The sequence below is a fragment of the Haliotis cracherodii genome, unplaced genomic scaffold, assembly GCF_022045235.1.
Source record: "Haliotis cracherodii isolate W230 unplaced genomic scaffold, xgHalCrac1.p SCAF_3, whole genome shotgun sequence".
In the NCBI taxonomy this organism is placed as follows: domain Eukaryota; kingdom Metazoa; phylum Mollusca; class Gastropoda; order Lepetellida; family Haliotidae; genus Haliotis; species Haliotis cracherodii.
The window spans coordinates 11,324,321-11,342,159 of NW_027266286.1; the positions used below are offsets into that span (position 1 = coordinate 11,324,321).

General features: G+C 41.5%; 1 protein-coding gene across 2 annotated transcripts in view; it reads left to right on the top strand.

Annotated features, from left to right (window-relative positions):
• The window catches only part of LOC139474192 (choline/ethanolamine transporter flvcr2a-like), a 31,934-nt gene extending 15,572 nt beyond the window's left edge, over positions 1 to 16,362 (top strand). For both annotated transcript variants that reach the window (XM_071257089.1, XM_071257090.1), the window contains exons 5-11: positions 1,378 to 1,445; positions 4,783 to 4,886; positions 6,478 to 6,588; positions 8,592 to 8,697; positions 9,802 to 9,913; positions 11,455 to 11,498; positions 13,437 to 16,362. In XM_071257089.1, the coding sequence (XP_071113190.1) occupies positions 1,378 to 1,445; positions 4,783 to 4,886; positions 6,478 to 6,588; positions 8,592 to 8,697; positions 9,802 to 9,913; positions 11,455 to 11,498; positions 13,437 to 13,520 (629 nt within the window). In that variant the 3' untranslated portion in view covers positions 13,521 to 16,362. The remainder of the gene's footprint in view (positions 1 to 1,377; positions 1,446 to 4,782; positions 4,887 to 6,477; positions 6,589 to 8,591; positions 8,698 to 9,801; positions 9,914 to 11,454; positions 11,499 to 13,436) is intronic.
• Positions 16,363 to 17,839: the final 1,477 nt, after the last annotated feature.

The window sequence follows — 17,839 nt, forward strand, 5'->3', positions numbered from 1 at the left end:
GTGATTTTGATGGAGTATTGTTAAAGGTGGCTCAGAACCATATTCACCCAATCATGTGTACAGATGTCTTTAATTCGTTATTAAGACACCATATGTCCGGGACACACCCCCCCCCCCCCCCCCCCCCCCATGTTGGGTAAGCCTATGAGCCCATACTTTGGAGCGTTACTGAGTGAGTGAGTATGGTTTTACGCCGCTTTTAGCAATATTCCAGCAATATCACGGCGGGGGACACCAGAAATGGGTGGAGCGTTACTGTCCACATTAACGGAGTTTCATTGTACACGTTAAATATGAATGATTATATAGACGTACATCTATTTATGTATTTCAGGTTGTTGAAATCTATTGGAATCCATATGTTTGCTGTCTATAAACAACAGTGTCGACATTGTGATTTTCGGGTAAAAATATTGGTCCCCAGCAACATATTCTTGTAAGAGGCGAATAAGTGGATCGGGTGTTCAGACTCGTTGACTTGTTTGATCGAATGTCATCGTGTCACAAATGCATGGAACGATGCTCATGGTGTCAGTCGCTCGTCCAGACTCCATTATGTCCAGGTCGGCGTTATATAGCTGGAATATATAACCAAACGACCTCTGAATGTATTTTTTAACAAAGACCTGATACATTGTATGCTGACATGAAAAACTCAAGATCATTTCACGCAACAGATCCAATGGCCCTCTCTAAGCCGCCCTGGTATTGTTCGTTACGCTATTGGTTTGTACGTTACGACCCTTGCGGCAGTCTGATCGATTCCAGTCGACCTCAGCACTGTTATGACTCATTCCCATTGTCTAAGCTATCGACATAGTGTCACAGTGAAGCCATGCGATCATTGCTTATTTTCTTCATCAGCGTAATAAAAATGAAAAAAACAGTTGTGGTACCAAGCATGCCATTCTTGAAAACATTGAAATTGATTACTTTCGAAAAAGACTAGTGCAATATCTTCCAAGACATTGTCCTTTGTACCCTCAAAACAGAGCGTGGTGCATCATGCTTCACGGTAATGGCATGCCAACATCAATTGTTCCACACGTCAAGCCGTGGTATTGGTTAACGTTGGGATGACGTTGTAGGTTAAGAGACATCATTACTGCGATGTCCTCGGAACGTTGTTTATCGTCTCTGGGGATGTTATTTATGCTCTATCCAAATGTATGGTTACTTTGTGGATGTCTCTTTAAAGCACTGAAGAACCTTGATGCATGTCCATGAATGAAGGAACTGTTTGTGGATGGTTAAATCATTTCAGGAAGTCAGTTAACAGGTCAACATGTTGGCATTTTATGCAAGGGGTAATGTAACTCAGTAATGACTGTAAATAAATGATTGTGTACAAAATACATTACTGAATTTTCGTTTCAGGTATCAATACTGGGTCTTACTATGCTATATCAACGTTGCTTAATGCTGTAGTCCTATACTATTTTGAGGTACGTATGCTTCTCAAAATGTTAAACGGGTGAGGATCCGGGGTAGATTAGGTCTTCAGCAACAACCCATTCTTGCCGTAAAAGGCGACTATGCTTGTCGCAAGAGGCGACTAACGGGATCGGGTGGTTAGGCTCGCTGGATTGTTTGAAGCATGTCATCGATCCCATTTTCGTTGGTCGATGCTCATGATATCAATCACTGGATTGTCTGGTCCATACTCGATTATTTACAGACCTCCGTCATATAGCTGGCTTATTGATGAGTGCGGCATAAAACAACAAACCAAACTAAAATCTCAAAATGTTATCGCGAACGTTTCGTTCTAGCCCAGGCTGTTGGTATTTTAGATATTGCAATATTACAGTATTGCTATGGTTACGAGCAAAGCTGGGATAAGCCGCATGGGGGTTCTGCGTTAGGGTAGTTCCACCACAACCTATACTGGTTGTGAGAGACGATCAAGTGAGTGGATCGAGTGGGCATTCTGGGTCACTTGGGTGTCATCATACCCAGACTGCATGGATTATTGTTTACCATATGAATCACTGGATTGTCGGATCCAGCATTTTCACCTGCATTTTCACCTGATGACAAGGCTGTCCGCAATGAAAGAGGCTCAGTCGTCTGTTGGGGAGCGTCCTTGAAAGTTAATTGGAGTTGAATCTGAATATGGTCCGTTGTAGTCTAGGTATTCACAAGGGTTTAGCTTAGTATCCATGCCAACCTTCTGTATTTCAGATTGCACTCAATGTTTTGACATTGGCCCATGTACTTTTGCATGGTATCGATATTTCGATGATCCATTAAACTTTCGATGAATGCACATATGAAATTGCGATTTTCAACGCCATAACAACAAGTTGCATTGTGTCTATGATGTCCGCTGAGGTCATGTTGTTTAATGCCGCCTCAGCGGTATTCCATCAATATGACGGCTGTCTGTAAATATAGAGTCTGGTCCAGACAGTCCTGTGATTGACAACATAAGGATCTATCTACGCAGTTTAGATACGATGACATGTATCAACCAAGTTGGCCTGACAACCCCCTCTCGTTGCTGAAGACCAGTTCTAACCCGGATCTCGGGACCCTTAGGCACACACACACACACACACACACACACACACACACACACACACACACACACACACACACACACACAAACATACATACACCAGGGCGATAGCCTAGTTGTCGCTCGTCACGCCGAAGACCCGGGTTCGATTCCCGACATGGGTACAATGTGTGGAGCCCATTTCTGGTGTCCCCCGCCGTGATATTGCTGGAATATTGCTTAAAGCGGCGTAAAACCATACTCACTCACTCACTCACTCATACATATACCAGATGCTACTTCCATAGCTCACGGTCTTTCGTAGGTTACCTCACAAAAGAGTCCTATAAGATGCAAGAGATTGCCACGTCATTTAGCGGGCGCACATTAAGACCGATGAGCGGGCGTTAATAGCTAATGTCTGCGTGACATGTCGGCCTTCACATGCCATCAGGTATTACATGGTGCGCGGTGTAGAGTATGTGTGTGGAATAGTTTGTGGTAAGATGTTACATTGGACGAGGAAGCTTTCGAGAGTGATCGATAATTGCTGCTAGGATGTCATCATTCTTGTATACAGGCTCTGAAGCCATTTGTCATCTAATACTAAGTCCATCAATAATGGCCTGTCTTCCTTTACCCAAGTGGATGCTCACGTCCTTTTCTAATACGCAATATTTTTTGCATTCTCGGCTCCCCGAATATACAACCCATACTGGCTTTGAGGCGCTAAAACGTTAACAGTCATAATAACATCCCGTCCTATCGGATACCCATTGACTGATGGGTGAGCAGAGGCATGTTTCGAACAAAGTTTCTTGTACTTCAGCACGGGACCGAAACCCTAGAAACTCTCAGAAGTCAACCTGTGGAACACGGTCACCCTAAACTATGCGACCAGTGTTGCTTAACTTCACCTGATTTGTGATTATTATACATGCATTATTATCGTATTCTCAATCACCGCAAAACATAAATATCTCAATAGACATTAAGGTGTAAGAACTGATCGAAAGAACGATTGGACCGTCCCATATATCATGTAAAAAGCAGAGTTATGGTCCTTAGGGATAAATATGATCGCCAGTTGTCCTTATGTAGAGGGAAATACAATGGCAAGTAATAATATCAAGTCGTCCCATCGATGCCGCCCAATCTTATCCATACTATCAATAGACGTAATAGCATGTCATCGATCCCAATTGTGTGGATCGGTGCTCATGATATCAACCACTGAATTGTCGGGTCCAGACTCGATTATTTACAGACCGCCGTCATATAGCTGGAAGAGTGCTGAGTGCAGCGTAAAACAACCAGCCAACCAATCAATCAATCAACGTAATCAACTGTGACGTGCCCAAGGGACGCAACTCTGTACATCGAATTGAGACACCTTGGGCCACCCGTACCCCGACACATCATTAACACGAACAATGAACATCAGTATTGCTTCATGCAACGACCCCATGTGCATGAACAATAGTAATAATAGTTATGGTATTGATAGTAATGTAGTATTAATTCAACCAATAATGGCAATATCGACACATGCTCACACATGGGTCAATAAATATATTTGTTTTGGCATGGTTATTGTAAACTAGTTATAGTAAAACCAATGAAGTCCGTCTGCCCGTGGGCCCTTACGAGGACATTTCTTTCATTCTTTTGAAACACTTTTGAAAGCTATATGAGAGTAGCAGTGCGAAGTTTGATTTCAATTTTTTGGTTTCCTGAAAAAAGTAGAAGTTTTTTTCTTATTTTTACTTCAACATTTGTGTGACTTGAAAACTACCTAGGGAACAGTTTCCATTCTGATTGAAGAGGTGCAGTTCAACGTTTGAATTTGTGTTTGTGAGTTTGTATTTTTTAAAGTATATGGTCTTTTTCATGTTGTGAACATAGAATATGTTTTTACTTCAACATTTGAACGACCTTTAACTTAAAACCACTTCATAGATTCTATTCCATTTGGGGGTACAGTTTCTGTACCAATAGCAGATGTGCAGTGCAAAGTTTGATTTCGATATGCGGACTTTCTGGGAAAATATTGCTTTTTTCATGGTTTGAACTTGACATATGTTGGAGTCGGAGTCGGAGTCGGAGTCGGAGTCGGAAGTATCAGAGAGCCCGGCTCGCCTATTGTCTTGTTTATGTTTATGTTTACGGGTCGCCATCGACACAATGAATGGCGGCATTACAACACATTGATCATTGATATTTTTAACTTTTTTTTTTATGAATTACGTTGCTATAATCTGGTGTGCCCCATCACATTCCAGGGTCAGGAACAGAACGCGGGTCGTATTGGTCTCACCATCGTCCTGGCAGGGGTGCTGGGGTCGGTGGTGGCTGGAATATGGCTCGACAAGACAAAGACTTTCAAGTGAGTGAGCGAGTGATGGTGCGAGTGATGAGTAAGTTTGTTTCAGTGAGTGAGTGGTTTAACACCGCTTTGAACAGCATAGTGAGTGAGTTGGGCTTAGTGCCGCTTTTAACAGTATTCCAGTTATATCACGGCGTGTCAGCTTAATGTAGGAGGAAAGCCCGAAGTGATGCATGTCTCAGACGTTAACCACTTCGGTGAAACCCACGAGGACTGGTATGGTGCTGAAAAACCTAGAAACATAATCGGGGCGAACCGGGATTCGAACCCACAGTCATAGGTTTCTGGCGTGCCCAAGGGACTCGCGGCGCCTTAGACGACTGGGCCACCCGTGCCCCCCTTAAACAGCATAGGCTGCATGGCATGGACATATGATCTCTGTGAATACACGTACCCTCTACAAATAGAAGAATATTTGAAAGGTAATGATACACGATAAGTAGACAGATGAACAGATTCACTACATAGATCTGAAATAGCGGAGGGTAAAAGTTTTCGATTTTTTTGGACACGCGACATACCTGATTGATTAGGGTTCCTGTCTGTGTCAGACAAGACAGACGGAGAAGATCTATAGTTTGTTTGCATTCATTCAGCTGCAAATTCTCTTCATGAACAGATCATGTGGTACCTTTCTGTACTTGTTCTACCTCTCTGTGTGAATATCTGGGGAAGCATCCATAGACGGTCGTTTCAAGTGAACTTTCTGATCGGCCAATCAGCGTCTGAATTTTCTGGATGAAAGAGCGAAGCATTCAAGCCGGCATATCAGACGTCTGTATCGCGAAAACGAAATTTGGGATGATAAAGGCCGCGACATTATGTGGATGTAGATATTTTATACATCCTGTGGGTCTCTACACCCAATCATGATTAAAGTCGTAATAAATAAAAGCGACAAAACCCTTTCCATATTCATATGAATGTGAGTCGATTGTGCGATTCCGATTATATCATGAACATGTGTATGTAAATCATTATCAGATATTGATAATATCAGGTGGCACCTGTCACAAACACATGCAAAGGCAAGACAACTGTTAACTTGAAAATACACGGGAACGTATGGTGCAAGTCAAAGTATTTGGTTAAAATCAAAATTCCCGCTCGGGGTTAACCTGCCGCGACATATATGCAGGTGTCCTTAAAATATCGGACGAAAAGATCTTATGATAATGTGATTGGTCAAATACAAGTGTCGTTCACACTAAGATAATGGGTTGAAGCGTATGGTAGTTCTGACACAGTTCGTGATTTAGCGTAACGTATCGTATACTCCCCAGGGAGCTGAGAAAGAAAATAGATTGCCCACCGACACATTGACAGGGTTATATTGTTGTTATTGTTTTCATGAGATGGTCCACAGCGCATTACAAATATCCAGTTGTTGTTGTTGTTGTTATTATTATTCTCATTATTATTATTATAAGAAGGGTACAATTCAAAAAGACATATAAACCTACCACAAAAGTCATTTATCAGAATTGTACTATTCGAAAGGCAATTTCCGCAATGTGTTAAATCGATTCTTCCACTGACTATGTTTTTTTGGCAACAATTATGATATTGGACCTTCATTGGCAATTTCCAGGGGCACCTCGCTGGCAATCTACATACTGTCTATGGTGGGGATGGTTGTATTTACATTCACTATGAACCTGAGTCATATCTGGATCGTCTTTCTAACAGCTGGGTCATTAGGGTAAGTATTTCTTTGAGTGAGTGCAGTTAACGTGAACAGTATTTCAGTCAAATAACGGGCTGTCAGCTTGATGTGGGAGGAAGCACGATGTCAGTCATGCGTGTCTTAGACCTTTACCACTTTGGTGCAGCCTACGAGCACGGGGATATGGTGCTAAAACGTATGACCATGATCAGGCTGAATTTGTGTTCGAACCCACGATCATAGGATCCTAGTACGTCAAAGGGGCGTAACTCTGTAAAGCGAACTGAGTGGCGTGGGCGACTTGGTCATCTGTGTTCCATACTGAGCACTTTGAAATCAGCAATTACTCACTCTACATATAACCTTGGCACAAAGGTCACAGGCCCGTGAAGATCCGGGGTAGAATAGGTCTTCAGCAACCCATGCTTGCCGTAAAAGGCGACTATGCTTGTCGTAAGAGGCGACTAATGGGATCGGGTGGTCAGGCTCGCTGAATTGGTTGATGCATGTCATGGATCCCAATCGCGCTGAATCGATGCTCATGATGTCAGTCACTGGATTGTCTGGTCCAGACTCGATTATTTACAGACCGCCGTCATATAGCTGGAATAACGCTGAGTGCGGCGTTAAACAACAAACCAACCAACCAACAAACTAACAAACAAACAATCATGGTGCAACAATTCGCTTTAATTCCTCACCACGAAAGAACACAGTACTTCAGACAAGTGTACGTTTTGACGTTCATTTCGTCGCTATATGGCTGAAATAATGCCGATGCGACGTTGAATGTTAACTCACACATTTGATGCTAATTGTGTAACGATTTGCAAGGACAAAGATGAACGTGATCTGCGCAAACATCATCAGCGGCTCGGTGTTGTGTTGATCTTGCTTTTAATCAATCAAACAACCCTACTTTCCGTCATCGTCACCCACAGACGGCTTATTAAATCAAGGACCAAGGATTCTGGTACTTGTGGTTCGATCCCCCTGGCAGCTTAAATCCAAAAGACATTAGTTGGCACAAGCTGTTACACAAATGTCTGGGCGGAGCATTAAGGGGATACATCTTGCCGACTCAGTTTAATGTGTCTGAGTGGGGTGTCAGTGTAAAAAGAACTGCCGCATGGTGTCTGGGTGAGTTAGCACTTAGTCCGGACTAATACAAGCAGACACTTAGCCTTTCCATGTGAGCTATTGGTTGGCAGCATGGTCTTGGAGCGAACCAAAACGTCATCTGTTTAATGTCTTGTTATTTTGTCAAGAAGTGTTGAGTGAGTGAGTGATTGAGTTTGATTTTACGCCGCTTTTAGCAATATTCCAGCAATATCACGGCGGGGGACACCAGAAATGGGCTTCACACATTGTACCCATGTCGGGATTCGAACCCGGGTCTTTGGCGTGACGAGCGAACGCTTTAACCACTAGGCTACCCCACCGCCCCAAGAAGTGTTGAGGAACTAGACTTACATCTAGTCTCTGAAATGAACATATCGTACAGAAAAGAACAGTTGTTCAGTTATCTTAATAAAAATATAATAAAAGGGAGCCCAGTGTCTCTCTTTTTCATTTTCTGATACTGCAGTAATCTAGACTTGCCAAACATTATAGACTTGCATGGGTTGTATTTGATATATATTTGAATCAGGGTCTGTAAGACAGACTATTGAGGAACGTACACTTTAAGCTGCTTTGACTATTGAATGCTGGTAACAGTAACATGATTGAAAGGTCAAGGCATGCGGGCTGGAATCTGTCATTTGGTTACCATGTAATGGACCAGTGGGGATCCGGATCAGACTAGGTCCCAGCATGCAATGCAGGTCGTAAGGACCGACTAATCGGGTGATCAGAATCGGTGACTCGGTCGTATCCCATGATGTCAGTCACTGGGTTGTCTGGCCCAGACACGATCATTTACAGACCGCAGCCATGTAGCTGGAATTGTGGCGGATTTATACAATCAGTCATTCACCTCATACAATGAATGAATGTATACCGTTGATGTTATCACTCTTATTTTGTCCCAATTACAGTTTTTTCATGACGGGTTATCTGCCAGTGGGATTTGAGTTTGCGGCAGAAATTACATTCCCTGAAGGAGAAGGCACTTCGTCTGGTCTTCTCAACGCATCAGCTCAGGTAGGAATTACTTCTCTGCGACGTAAATGTATCAGTACAGATATTGCCTTGATTGATCGTTATTTCATATTTAAGTTACGTGTACTTAGTGGTGGGGACACCAGAAATGGGCTCCACTCATTGTACCCATGTGGGGAATCGAACCCGGGTCTTCGGTGTGACGAGCGAACGCTTGAACCACTAGGCTACCCGACCGCCCCTACGAATGAGTGAAAGGTAAAAGTCCCTTCATTATTCCGGACGAGTATCCATAATTACGGGAGGAAAATTAATGATCAATTTTAAGAAACAAAGATGTACCAAAAGCACTCTTATGTCGAAACTAAACGGACGAGCTACTATTTTATCCAGTAAGGTATATAATATTTGTTTGCACTATCTGTTGTCATGGTTTCATATATTTTTCCCGATTTATGTCACGCAGGGTTTTCAAAGTGGATATGATAAATTTTACAGTCAGCTGACCCTCTTCAGTGTTGACCGTTGTTTATAATAAGAACACTAGTAGGGTAGCCTAGTGGTTAAAGTGTTCGCTTATCACGCCGAAGGCCCGGGTTCGATTCCCCACATGTGTGCAATGTGTGAAGCCCCCTTCTGGAGCCCACCAATGTGATTTTGCTTGAAAATATTGCTGAAAGCGGCATAAAACCCAACTCAATAATCAGTGACGTGTGTGTGTTTGTGTGTCTCAATATCACCATTAACCATGAAACTGTCATATATATTTCACTGATTTGGGTAAACAGATCGCTGGTTTTGAACGACTTGATCAAGGACTGCCAAAAAAACTGATCTTACACCCATTGAAAAAGATGTATGCGCCAATATCTAAAGGATGTCATACTAAATCTTTCAACATGTAAATGTTTTATAGACCGCATCCCAAAATAACCACAGAACGCTGCTGTCGGGTAATTCCGCATTGAACCACTCACTCATTATATACTGATTTAAGACTATATAACGGTCTGGAAAACACTTACCTTCGATCGATTATCTTATCAAGTATTTACCATCAGAGACACTCTGACAGCTAAACTGTTTGAACGTCGGTGCTGTCTTTGGAAAATCAATGCTTTATGTATTAATCAATCTATTTTGCAGTTTTTTGGCATCATCTTTACGATCGGGATGAGGGCAATGATGAATCGCTTTGGTGTGCTCGCTGGCAACTGTACTCTGGCTGTGGCGCTATTGGTCGGGAGCATTATGACTGGTAGGCAACAATTGCCCTTCTTTAACCATCTGATCTCAAGGACTATAATTCTGTATTACGTAAGGCACATTTCCGAGTGTGCTGCTTGCTTTTAGAGACAAACCATTAATCATTAACAGAGCCCCGGGTTGGGAAGGCTTACTCAGAACGACGCGATTATCTCGCGTTCTTTATGTCAGTGAATATGATACCCTTGACTGTATCACAGTCCCTGAACCATTATATTTTCCCTTCCTCACAGCCTGTGTAACCCTAAAAGAAGCAAGTCTAGATTTTCCAGGATTTAGGAATCAGGATCCAAATCTGTTTTTACTTTACATGTAGTTTCTTGTCTCTGTCAAAATTATTTATTTTCGGAGACGTAGCGTTAGTCTAATGATCTCTGTGCATTAGACCATGCCTTTCTGTGTATCGTAATTGCCTGGGTCATTTATTAGAAACATTGTGGACGATTTGTTCTCAGCACGATCAATAAACTGTTGTTTGGATATCTAGATTACAGAGCTTCAGATAAGCAGCGTATTCGCGTAAAATCCCCACCCCACCACTCCAAAATATTCAAAACCAAATTACTTTCAATTAACTTGCGTACAGAAACGCATGCATTAAACGAAAAACTCGAATGTATAAAAACAGCTCGCGTAAATACCCAAAGAAGCTTTTTCAGCATGCGTACAAGAAACTAATGTCCGAAACACAATTACGAGCTAATATAATTTCCGAGTCAAGCCTATATATTTAGAACAGTTATATACATCTAAAACATTATTTTTGTTTAAATCTTAAAATGTTCACTAATTTTGGGAATAACACAATAGAGTGATGCATAGATGAGAGAAAAATATTGATTACCCAATGAAAAATGTAATAACCCAATTGAAATAGAAAGTAAAAACTCAATTGCTCAAAACGTTATCTGGACAATCTGATTGTCTTGGTTTCAACACTTATTTTTCCTTTGCTGTGCTGTCATAGATTCTTTCTAGTTTTCTGCATAGTTAGAAAAATGTAAAAATGTTTAAGTTAACTGTAAATGTTTTGTCATTCATGTGATGAAGGACCAAGGTCTTGTCCTGAAACGTTGTTACAAGAAATACAGAAGCTCTTATCCATGTAAAGGTTATTTCTTCAATGACTTCATGTTCTACTAACTTTTACCCCCCCCCCCCCCCCCCCCTGATTTTCATGTCATTCTTGTCAAACGAAGTATTTCTTGTATATTTAATAAATCATGCACATACTGCTTTTATATATTATGTATTTAGGAACTAAATACTATCAAAATAATTATCCAAAATAGTTTCTCCTTTAAATTCACTGTGTTATGAGCCTTACTTAATAAGTGCTGTCGGAGAAAGAAAAACAGACAGGAGGATACACCATTAATTGAGATCGAGGGCTCTTGCTAAAAATGATCTGACGATATTCAAAGAATAATTCAGTTCTCTTGACGTTGCGTTTCTGCACGTGTTATAAGGGAGGTTATAGTGACAACTTAGGCCTCTCACAGTCTGACATAACATATGTTTTCTTTCTTGTAGCATTTATCAAAGCGGATTACAGGCGACAGAAGGCAGGACAAGAGGTATGTGAATATATTATACATAGCCAGGTTGCCGGACTAACGCTGTAGAGAACTCACATGTAAAGATGTACTCTTGGAACGGCAGCATCCGGGTTTTCTGAGCTTCATTACATCTAAATTACAGCTTTGTTTCTAGAATGAAAATCTCATCAAATACGCAAGCATCTGCCTCATGTGAACCCTTTTGAAAGTCCTTTTCATTTCATTAGAACTGACTGAGACGTTTTAAGCTGAAATAGGGGATAAACATGTTTTTTTCAGATTTGCGGATATTATTAGGTATTTACCTTAACGTTTTTAGAATCTTGCAAATTGCTTGTCCTGCTAGCGATATCTAATCTACCTTAGACCATGATTTGGTGATGACCGCATTCCACCGAAAGAAAACATTAGCCGGTGGTTTCAAATGTTGAAATTTCCGGGCTTCGAATATTCAATAAAAGCTGCAAAACCGAAAACTTTATCAAATTTAGTATTTAATTATCGGGTATCCAATTCGCCAAGCAGAATGCCACGTTGTTCACGTTTGTGATTGAAGGGTAAATACGAATTCATGCGCAGGGAATGATCCAAGAGATTCCCGGGTTTCGAATCACTTTTAAACACGTTTTTAACCAATCAGGTTGCAGCACACAAATTCATCAGTTGATCATTATTGATACAATATGATTATAATTCTTGTCTGGATGTTGAGGGTACTAATAAAAGAGGCTTTAGTTCCATGTCTTCTCTCAGAGCTCCACAGGTCCATAGGCCGAACCCGAGGTCACCTAGCAGAGCTCTGAAAAACTCCTCGCCTCTAAAATGTATTTTCCCGCGCTCTGAGATTAAATCTGCAATTGGCTCATTTCGTAGTGATTTACGAGTAAAAAAGATGTTGCACACAATACAAAATAACGACCGGGTGTCATTCTACCGAGATGATAAAATTTTAAAAAAATACACGGAGAAGGGGTGAAATGTGACTGGCCAGACGGGCCATCTACCGTACGTTTCAGCAGGCCCTTTATAATTTCAACTGGCCACGGGCCAACGGGCATGCTGTTGAAGCGACGTGTGCTTCTCCGTTTCATAGTCAGGTCATGAATGTGGCACGAGACAGGTGATCCACGTCCAAGGTCTATTTCACGTGTCATGTTTAGCATTACCAACTGTAATACAGTCGAGTGTGATAACCCGTTGGGATTCCGGGGAGTAATAGACCCTTATACCCGTGTGACAATACGTGGGGCGATCAGCTCCGGGTGGTCTGGCTAGGACACTGAGTTGCCTGGATCACTCGCTATTTACAAGCCGTTGTGGCGCCAGACAACAGGCGCTGATTACTCGATAATAGTTCATATTTTTGTGAAGGCTATTATCGTTACTAAAATTGGTCAGTCGTAAAAACCAATACAAGTCGGTCGGCTGACCTGTGCGGACATCATGACGTCCAAATTGACCCTGTTCATACTTTGTGTTACGGTGTGCCGAACAAAGCTACTGGCGTTCATAAGTCAAATATGATGTCGCATAAACATGTTTTTTAAAAAAGGATCTGTTCTCTGAACACGTAATGATACATTCGTCACTTGTGGCACTAGCGTGTACGAGGATTTACAAGTTGAACGTACGCGTCTCCTTGTTGTCCACACAGCTCTTGAAATCCCGTACCCACCGCCATTGAAACCTGTAACGCATGGTTTAAAGATGGCCATATGTTATGGATACGAATACTTGCTACTAGATTTCGTTCGGGGAAAATATTGATGTTTTTATAGGAAACTCATCGAATGTATATTATTAATGACGTTCCAGTTGAGTAGTGAATGTATTGTGACGTCATCCGTGGTATGTGATGTGTTTGCAGCGTTGCTAATAGCAGTGAAACACCCCGCTTACTACATAAAATATTTCTTTTCGTTACGTATACACATTTCGTTTTGTATTTTCTTTCAGTATTTCGCCAAATTGGACAACATTGAGATTGAAGTTCGCGAAAACAACGAAGAGGGGGACACTGAACTAGCGAAGGACATGTAGGCACTTTCAACACGGCAACTTCCTGGAGCATTTAGTCTGTGTGCTCTCGAAATCAAAATGACATTAAATCGGATATCTTGTTGTTGGCTTGAATTTTATGTGAAAATGTGGTAATGGTCGGTTGAAATGGTATTGACCTTTGTGGGTATTACCTGACCTTCACTTGACTTCATTGTGTTTGAGAATTTACAACATGTCGTGTCGTGTTTCTTATGATATGCCTAGTGACTGTACCACCCGGTGTTAATGGTGCTTGGTAAAATGGAGTGTGATTTCCAATCCTTTTTATTTATCAAACTGAAAACCAACACTATAAGGCACCCACATTCGGTTTAGTCCGCCAACTTTATCAGTAGATACAATGTATGGATAACAACTTCTCTATTTTAATGTGATTGCAGTGTTTAGGTAATGATCCTTATACCGTTGTCAAGCAAGGCTGAATAATGAAGATGGCAGAGTATATATAGTATGTGGAGGATTAACAGTAACAACAGTTGCATAAAAGAGAGAGATTAACATGAGTAGGTTAAATAATAACAACGGATGCTTGGTTTGTTGTTTTACGCCGCATTCAGCAATATTCCAGCTATATGACGGCGGTCTGTAAATAATCTAGTCTGGACCAGACAATCCAGTGATTAATATCATGAGCATCAACCCACACAATTGGGATCGATGACATGCATCAACCAAGTCAGCGAGCCCGACCACCCGATCCCGTTAGTCGCCTTTTACGACAAGCATAGTCGCCTTTTACGGCAAGCATGGGTTGCTGAAGACCTATTCTATCCCGGAATCTTCACGGGGATACAGAGGGATAATACTGTACCAACATGATGGACGGAGAACATGATGAGGAAGCCAATGAGACAAGGAGCCAAGTACACAGGATACGTATACATAGGTAGGGTGACTATTGCTAATGAATTCATAGTAGGCAGATTGGATGATTTTTTTATTTTTTTTTATTTTGATTTTTTTTAAAAATAGCCTTGATCTCCGTTTATTGATGGGCTTGTGACGGCGAATGTGGATTGCTTTATTAGTTTCCTTAAGTGAAGTCCTGGAGGTTGTTGGCGAGGATTTGGAAAATTTCCCTGTTGATGTGATTAGAGCAGTTGCTGATATCGTCCGAGATGGCTGATGTACCGTCTCATTTGATGCTTGAAGTTTGGTGCTCTGGTTATCAGTTTTGGACTGATGATCTGACATCATTTTACTGTTATCAGTTTTCAGCGTGACCCCGCCGCGTCAAGTTCGTACACCACCACGAACATAAATGAATTTTATGAAAACTGTGTATTGTATGCGTAATTGACATTTGGTATTCACATTGGTTTGCCGGGGTATGAATAGAAACGCTGAACAATTACATATTAATGTTCATGACTGTCGCCAGATTGCGCTAAGTCTTATGATAGACACACGCACTTAATTTCCCATATGTATTCCACCAAACGCTGACCGAGCAATCCATACGGAACTGAGACCAGCTGAAAGCTGACCCTAGTCTAACATACCTATGATGTGATCACGATAACACTATGTGCTTACATATAGTATTACGTGTCTCAAAGGATAGGAGTTACTGGTTTCATTTCGAAACAAATTAACACATCATGTTTTAACGCATAACTTGTGAATTACACGTGCATTACGTGTCCCCCGCATATGCACGAATCACGTGGAAAGGAATTCCTATTGGAGTCCCGTTACTCTTTACAGTACCGCTACAATTTCTCTGTGTTCATATCCCAACACTCCGCGTTCAAGAACATTTGAATGCAATGTATAGGAACAGTAATATTGACCATTGACCTCGTTACACGAAGAGATATCAGGGATTGAAAGTGTAGGCATAACGATCGTCTTAGCCGTAAGATCGCGTCTTGGAACGGGCCCCGTTTGCTTCCTGGACATGTATGAAGTCAGAATGATGTTAATTAGCGGAATGTTATTAAAATATACTGTTTGGGGTTGTATTTTTACGAAATAATCAAAATTTGTTTTTAACTGTATGTTGTTTTGTTCCATGGTACTGATGACTCGCGGAGACCCGGGTAGAGTACAGGTCTTTAGCAACCCATCCTTGCTGTAAGAGGGGACTGTGCTTGTCGTAAGGGGCGACTAACGGGATCAGGTGGGATCATCGTATCCTAATTGTGAAAATCGATGCTCTTGATATCAATCACTGGATTGTTAGACTCGATTATTTACAGACCGTTGTCATATAGCTGGAATATGTCTGAGTGCGGCGTTAAACAACAAACCAACGAACCAACATGTTACTGGTGAAGTCTCAACGATCGATTTTATCAACGAGTGCCAAAACGTTTACGATGATGGTATGCCACTGGCTTAGAATACAGGGTAATGATTGCATTATGTATGCTATTTGTCAGTATGATAAAAGACGTATTTATACCAGCTGTTGTTGTAATACGCCATATGTTAAAACCATGCCATTATCTCATTGAAATGTCTGTATTCACTAATTACTTTACGTCCTGTAATTTTAGTTTTGAATTGTAAAAGTTTTAGTAGCTTTAGTTTTTTAACGGTCGTGTTTCTGGAATTGCAAGTTAATCAGAGCCAAGTCCTCATCGTACTGAAACAATGCATGTAGGTCTTCAGACCAGGCGTATGAGGAACCCAGTCCACTACACCCTCAGCCTCTGCCCATCTGGGTTCTAATCTCTAAAGGAATTACCTGACGGTTTGTCCTAATAAACAACGCGTTGGCGTTGGCGTCAGAGACGCTTATGACGTTGGTTATTAATAATCGCACATTTTATAATTTAGTGGTCCTGTGTACAGTTCTCGATAGGAAGTGACAGCATCGAGTAGCTTGCAGTATATACAAATATTTACTTTTATACAGGAATGGTATTGGAAAAAAGTACTATGTGCAAGGTCAGCACAGTGGTTGGTCAAAGTCGCCTGAAACAGATTAAGTCATAACTATAAACAACAGTAATTGATGAGTGAGTGAGTGAGTATGGTTTTACGCCGCTTTTAGCAATACTCCAGCAATATCACGGCGGGTGTCACCAGAAATGGGCTTCACACATTGAGTTATTGATGAGAAGTGGCATGGTTCCATTGTTTGTTCAGGAGGACTGACAATATGTACAATATGCTGGTGATGGCCAGACAAAATGTGTCCTGAATTGGTCGCTCTGACAGAGTCTCTAAACGGCATCTGTCTCACGTCATCAGTGTTTGAAGTATTGTCATGCTGTAATTCGGTGGCAATAATGAACAAGCAACCGTTGGCGTATGGGGTTATAACGTTTAATTAAGTTCGTCTTGATATCAAATGAAAATGATGGTTGGCCTTGGATATTAAATACCGTTAAGGAGCAGTTTGTATGATACTGGTCGGATCAGAACGCTACTCTGGTGTGTTTGGTATTGACATCGGTCACTATACATGAAGGTGTAAACATACCTTTAGAATAATTCACCCTGCTCCATAGCTATGTAAGCACATGACTTACGAGTCGTATAAGACGCCGTCATTGGCTGAACAGATGTGGCTCTCTTAGACCATTAGGCGTATAATAATCCTATAGGTTTGAATCCCAGGTTTGAATCCATGTTTATGATTCGTGGTTTGTCATACCCATGCTCGATGGTTTCATCGAAGGCTGTATACATCCTACATAACGCTGACACGCCGTGATATAACTGAAATAATGTTAAGACGGCGTTAATCCAGTCTACAAACTCACAAGGTGATACTCAGGTCCTGCTGTACAAGGTGTGACAGTAAGTGATGTTAAAGTGTGCGAGGGTCTCGTTCCTCAAAGGCAAGTTATCGGTACGACTGCCGTACTCATACTTAATGACGTCGAACGCATATTATGGACGCAACCCTGAGGTTGTTTCGTATAACGTGTCTCATCCTCGATAATCTAGTGTATTACTTGCCCATTCCATTGTGATAAGTACCCTGGACCCATTGGGTATCATTGCTTCATTTGTAACCCGATTCGATTGGATAAGGGTGTTAAAAATAGCTGTCCAATCAAAGTGTTTCCATGAACGAAAGACATTCGGTGCTAAGTAAGAGATAGGGGCGTTTGTGAGTGTTGACTTCACCTCCAGGACGAAGCTACGGTGGCGAATGGTTCAAGGGTATTGATCATGATAGAATCGAGATATAATACACTGTATGATCGATGATGAATATGACCGTGTTCTAGAGACGGTAGGACCCTAAACACAAACCTAAACACGCTCCTTGTCCAATGACATAAACGCATTTAGATGCGTTAACATGTTAAGAATTCTGTTTTGAATCCAGCCCGTTG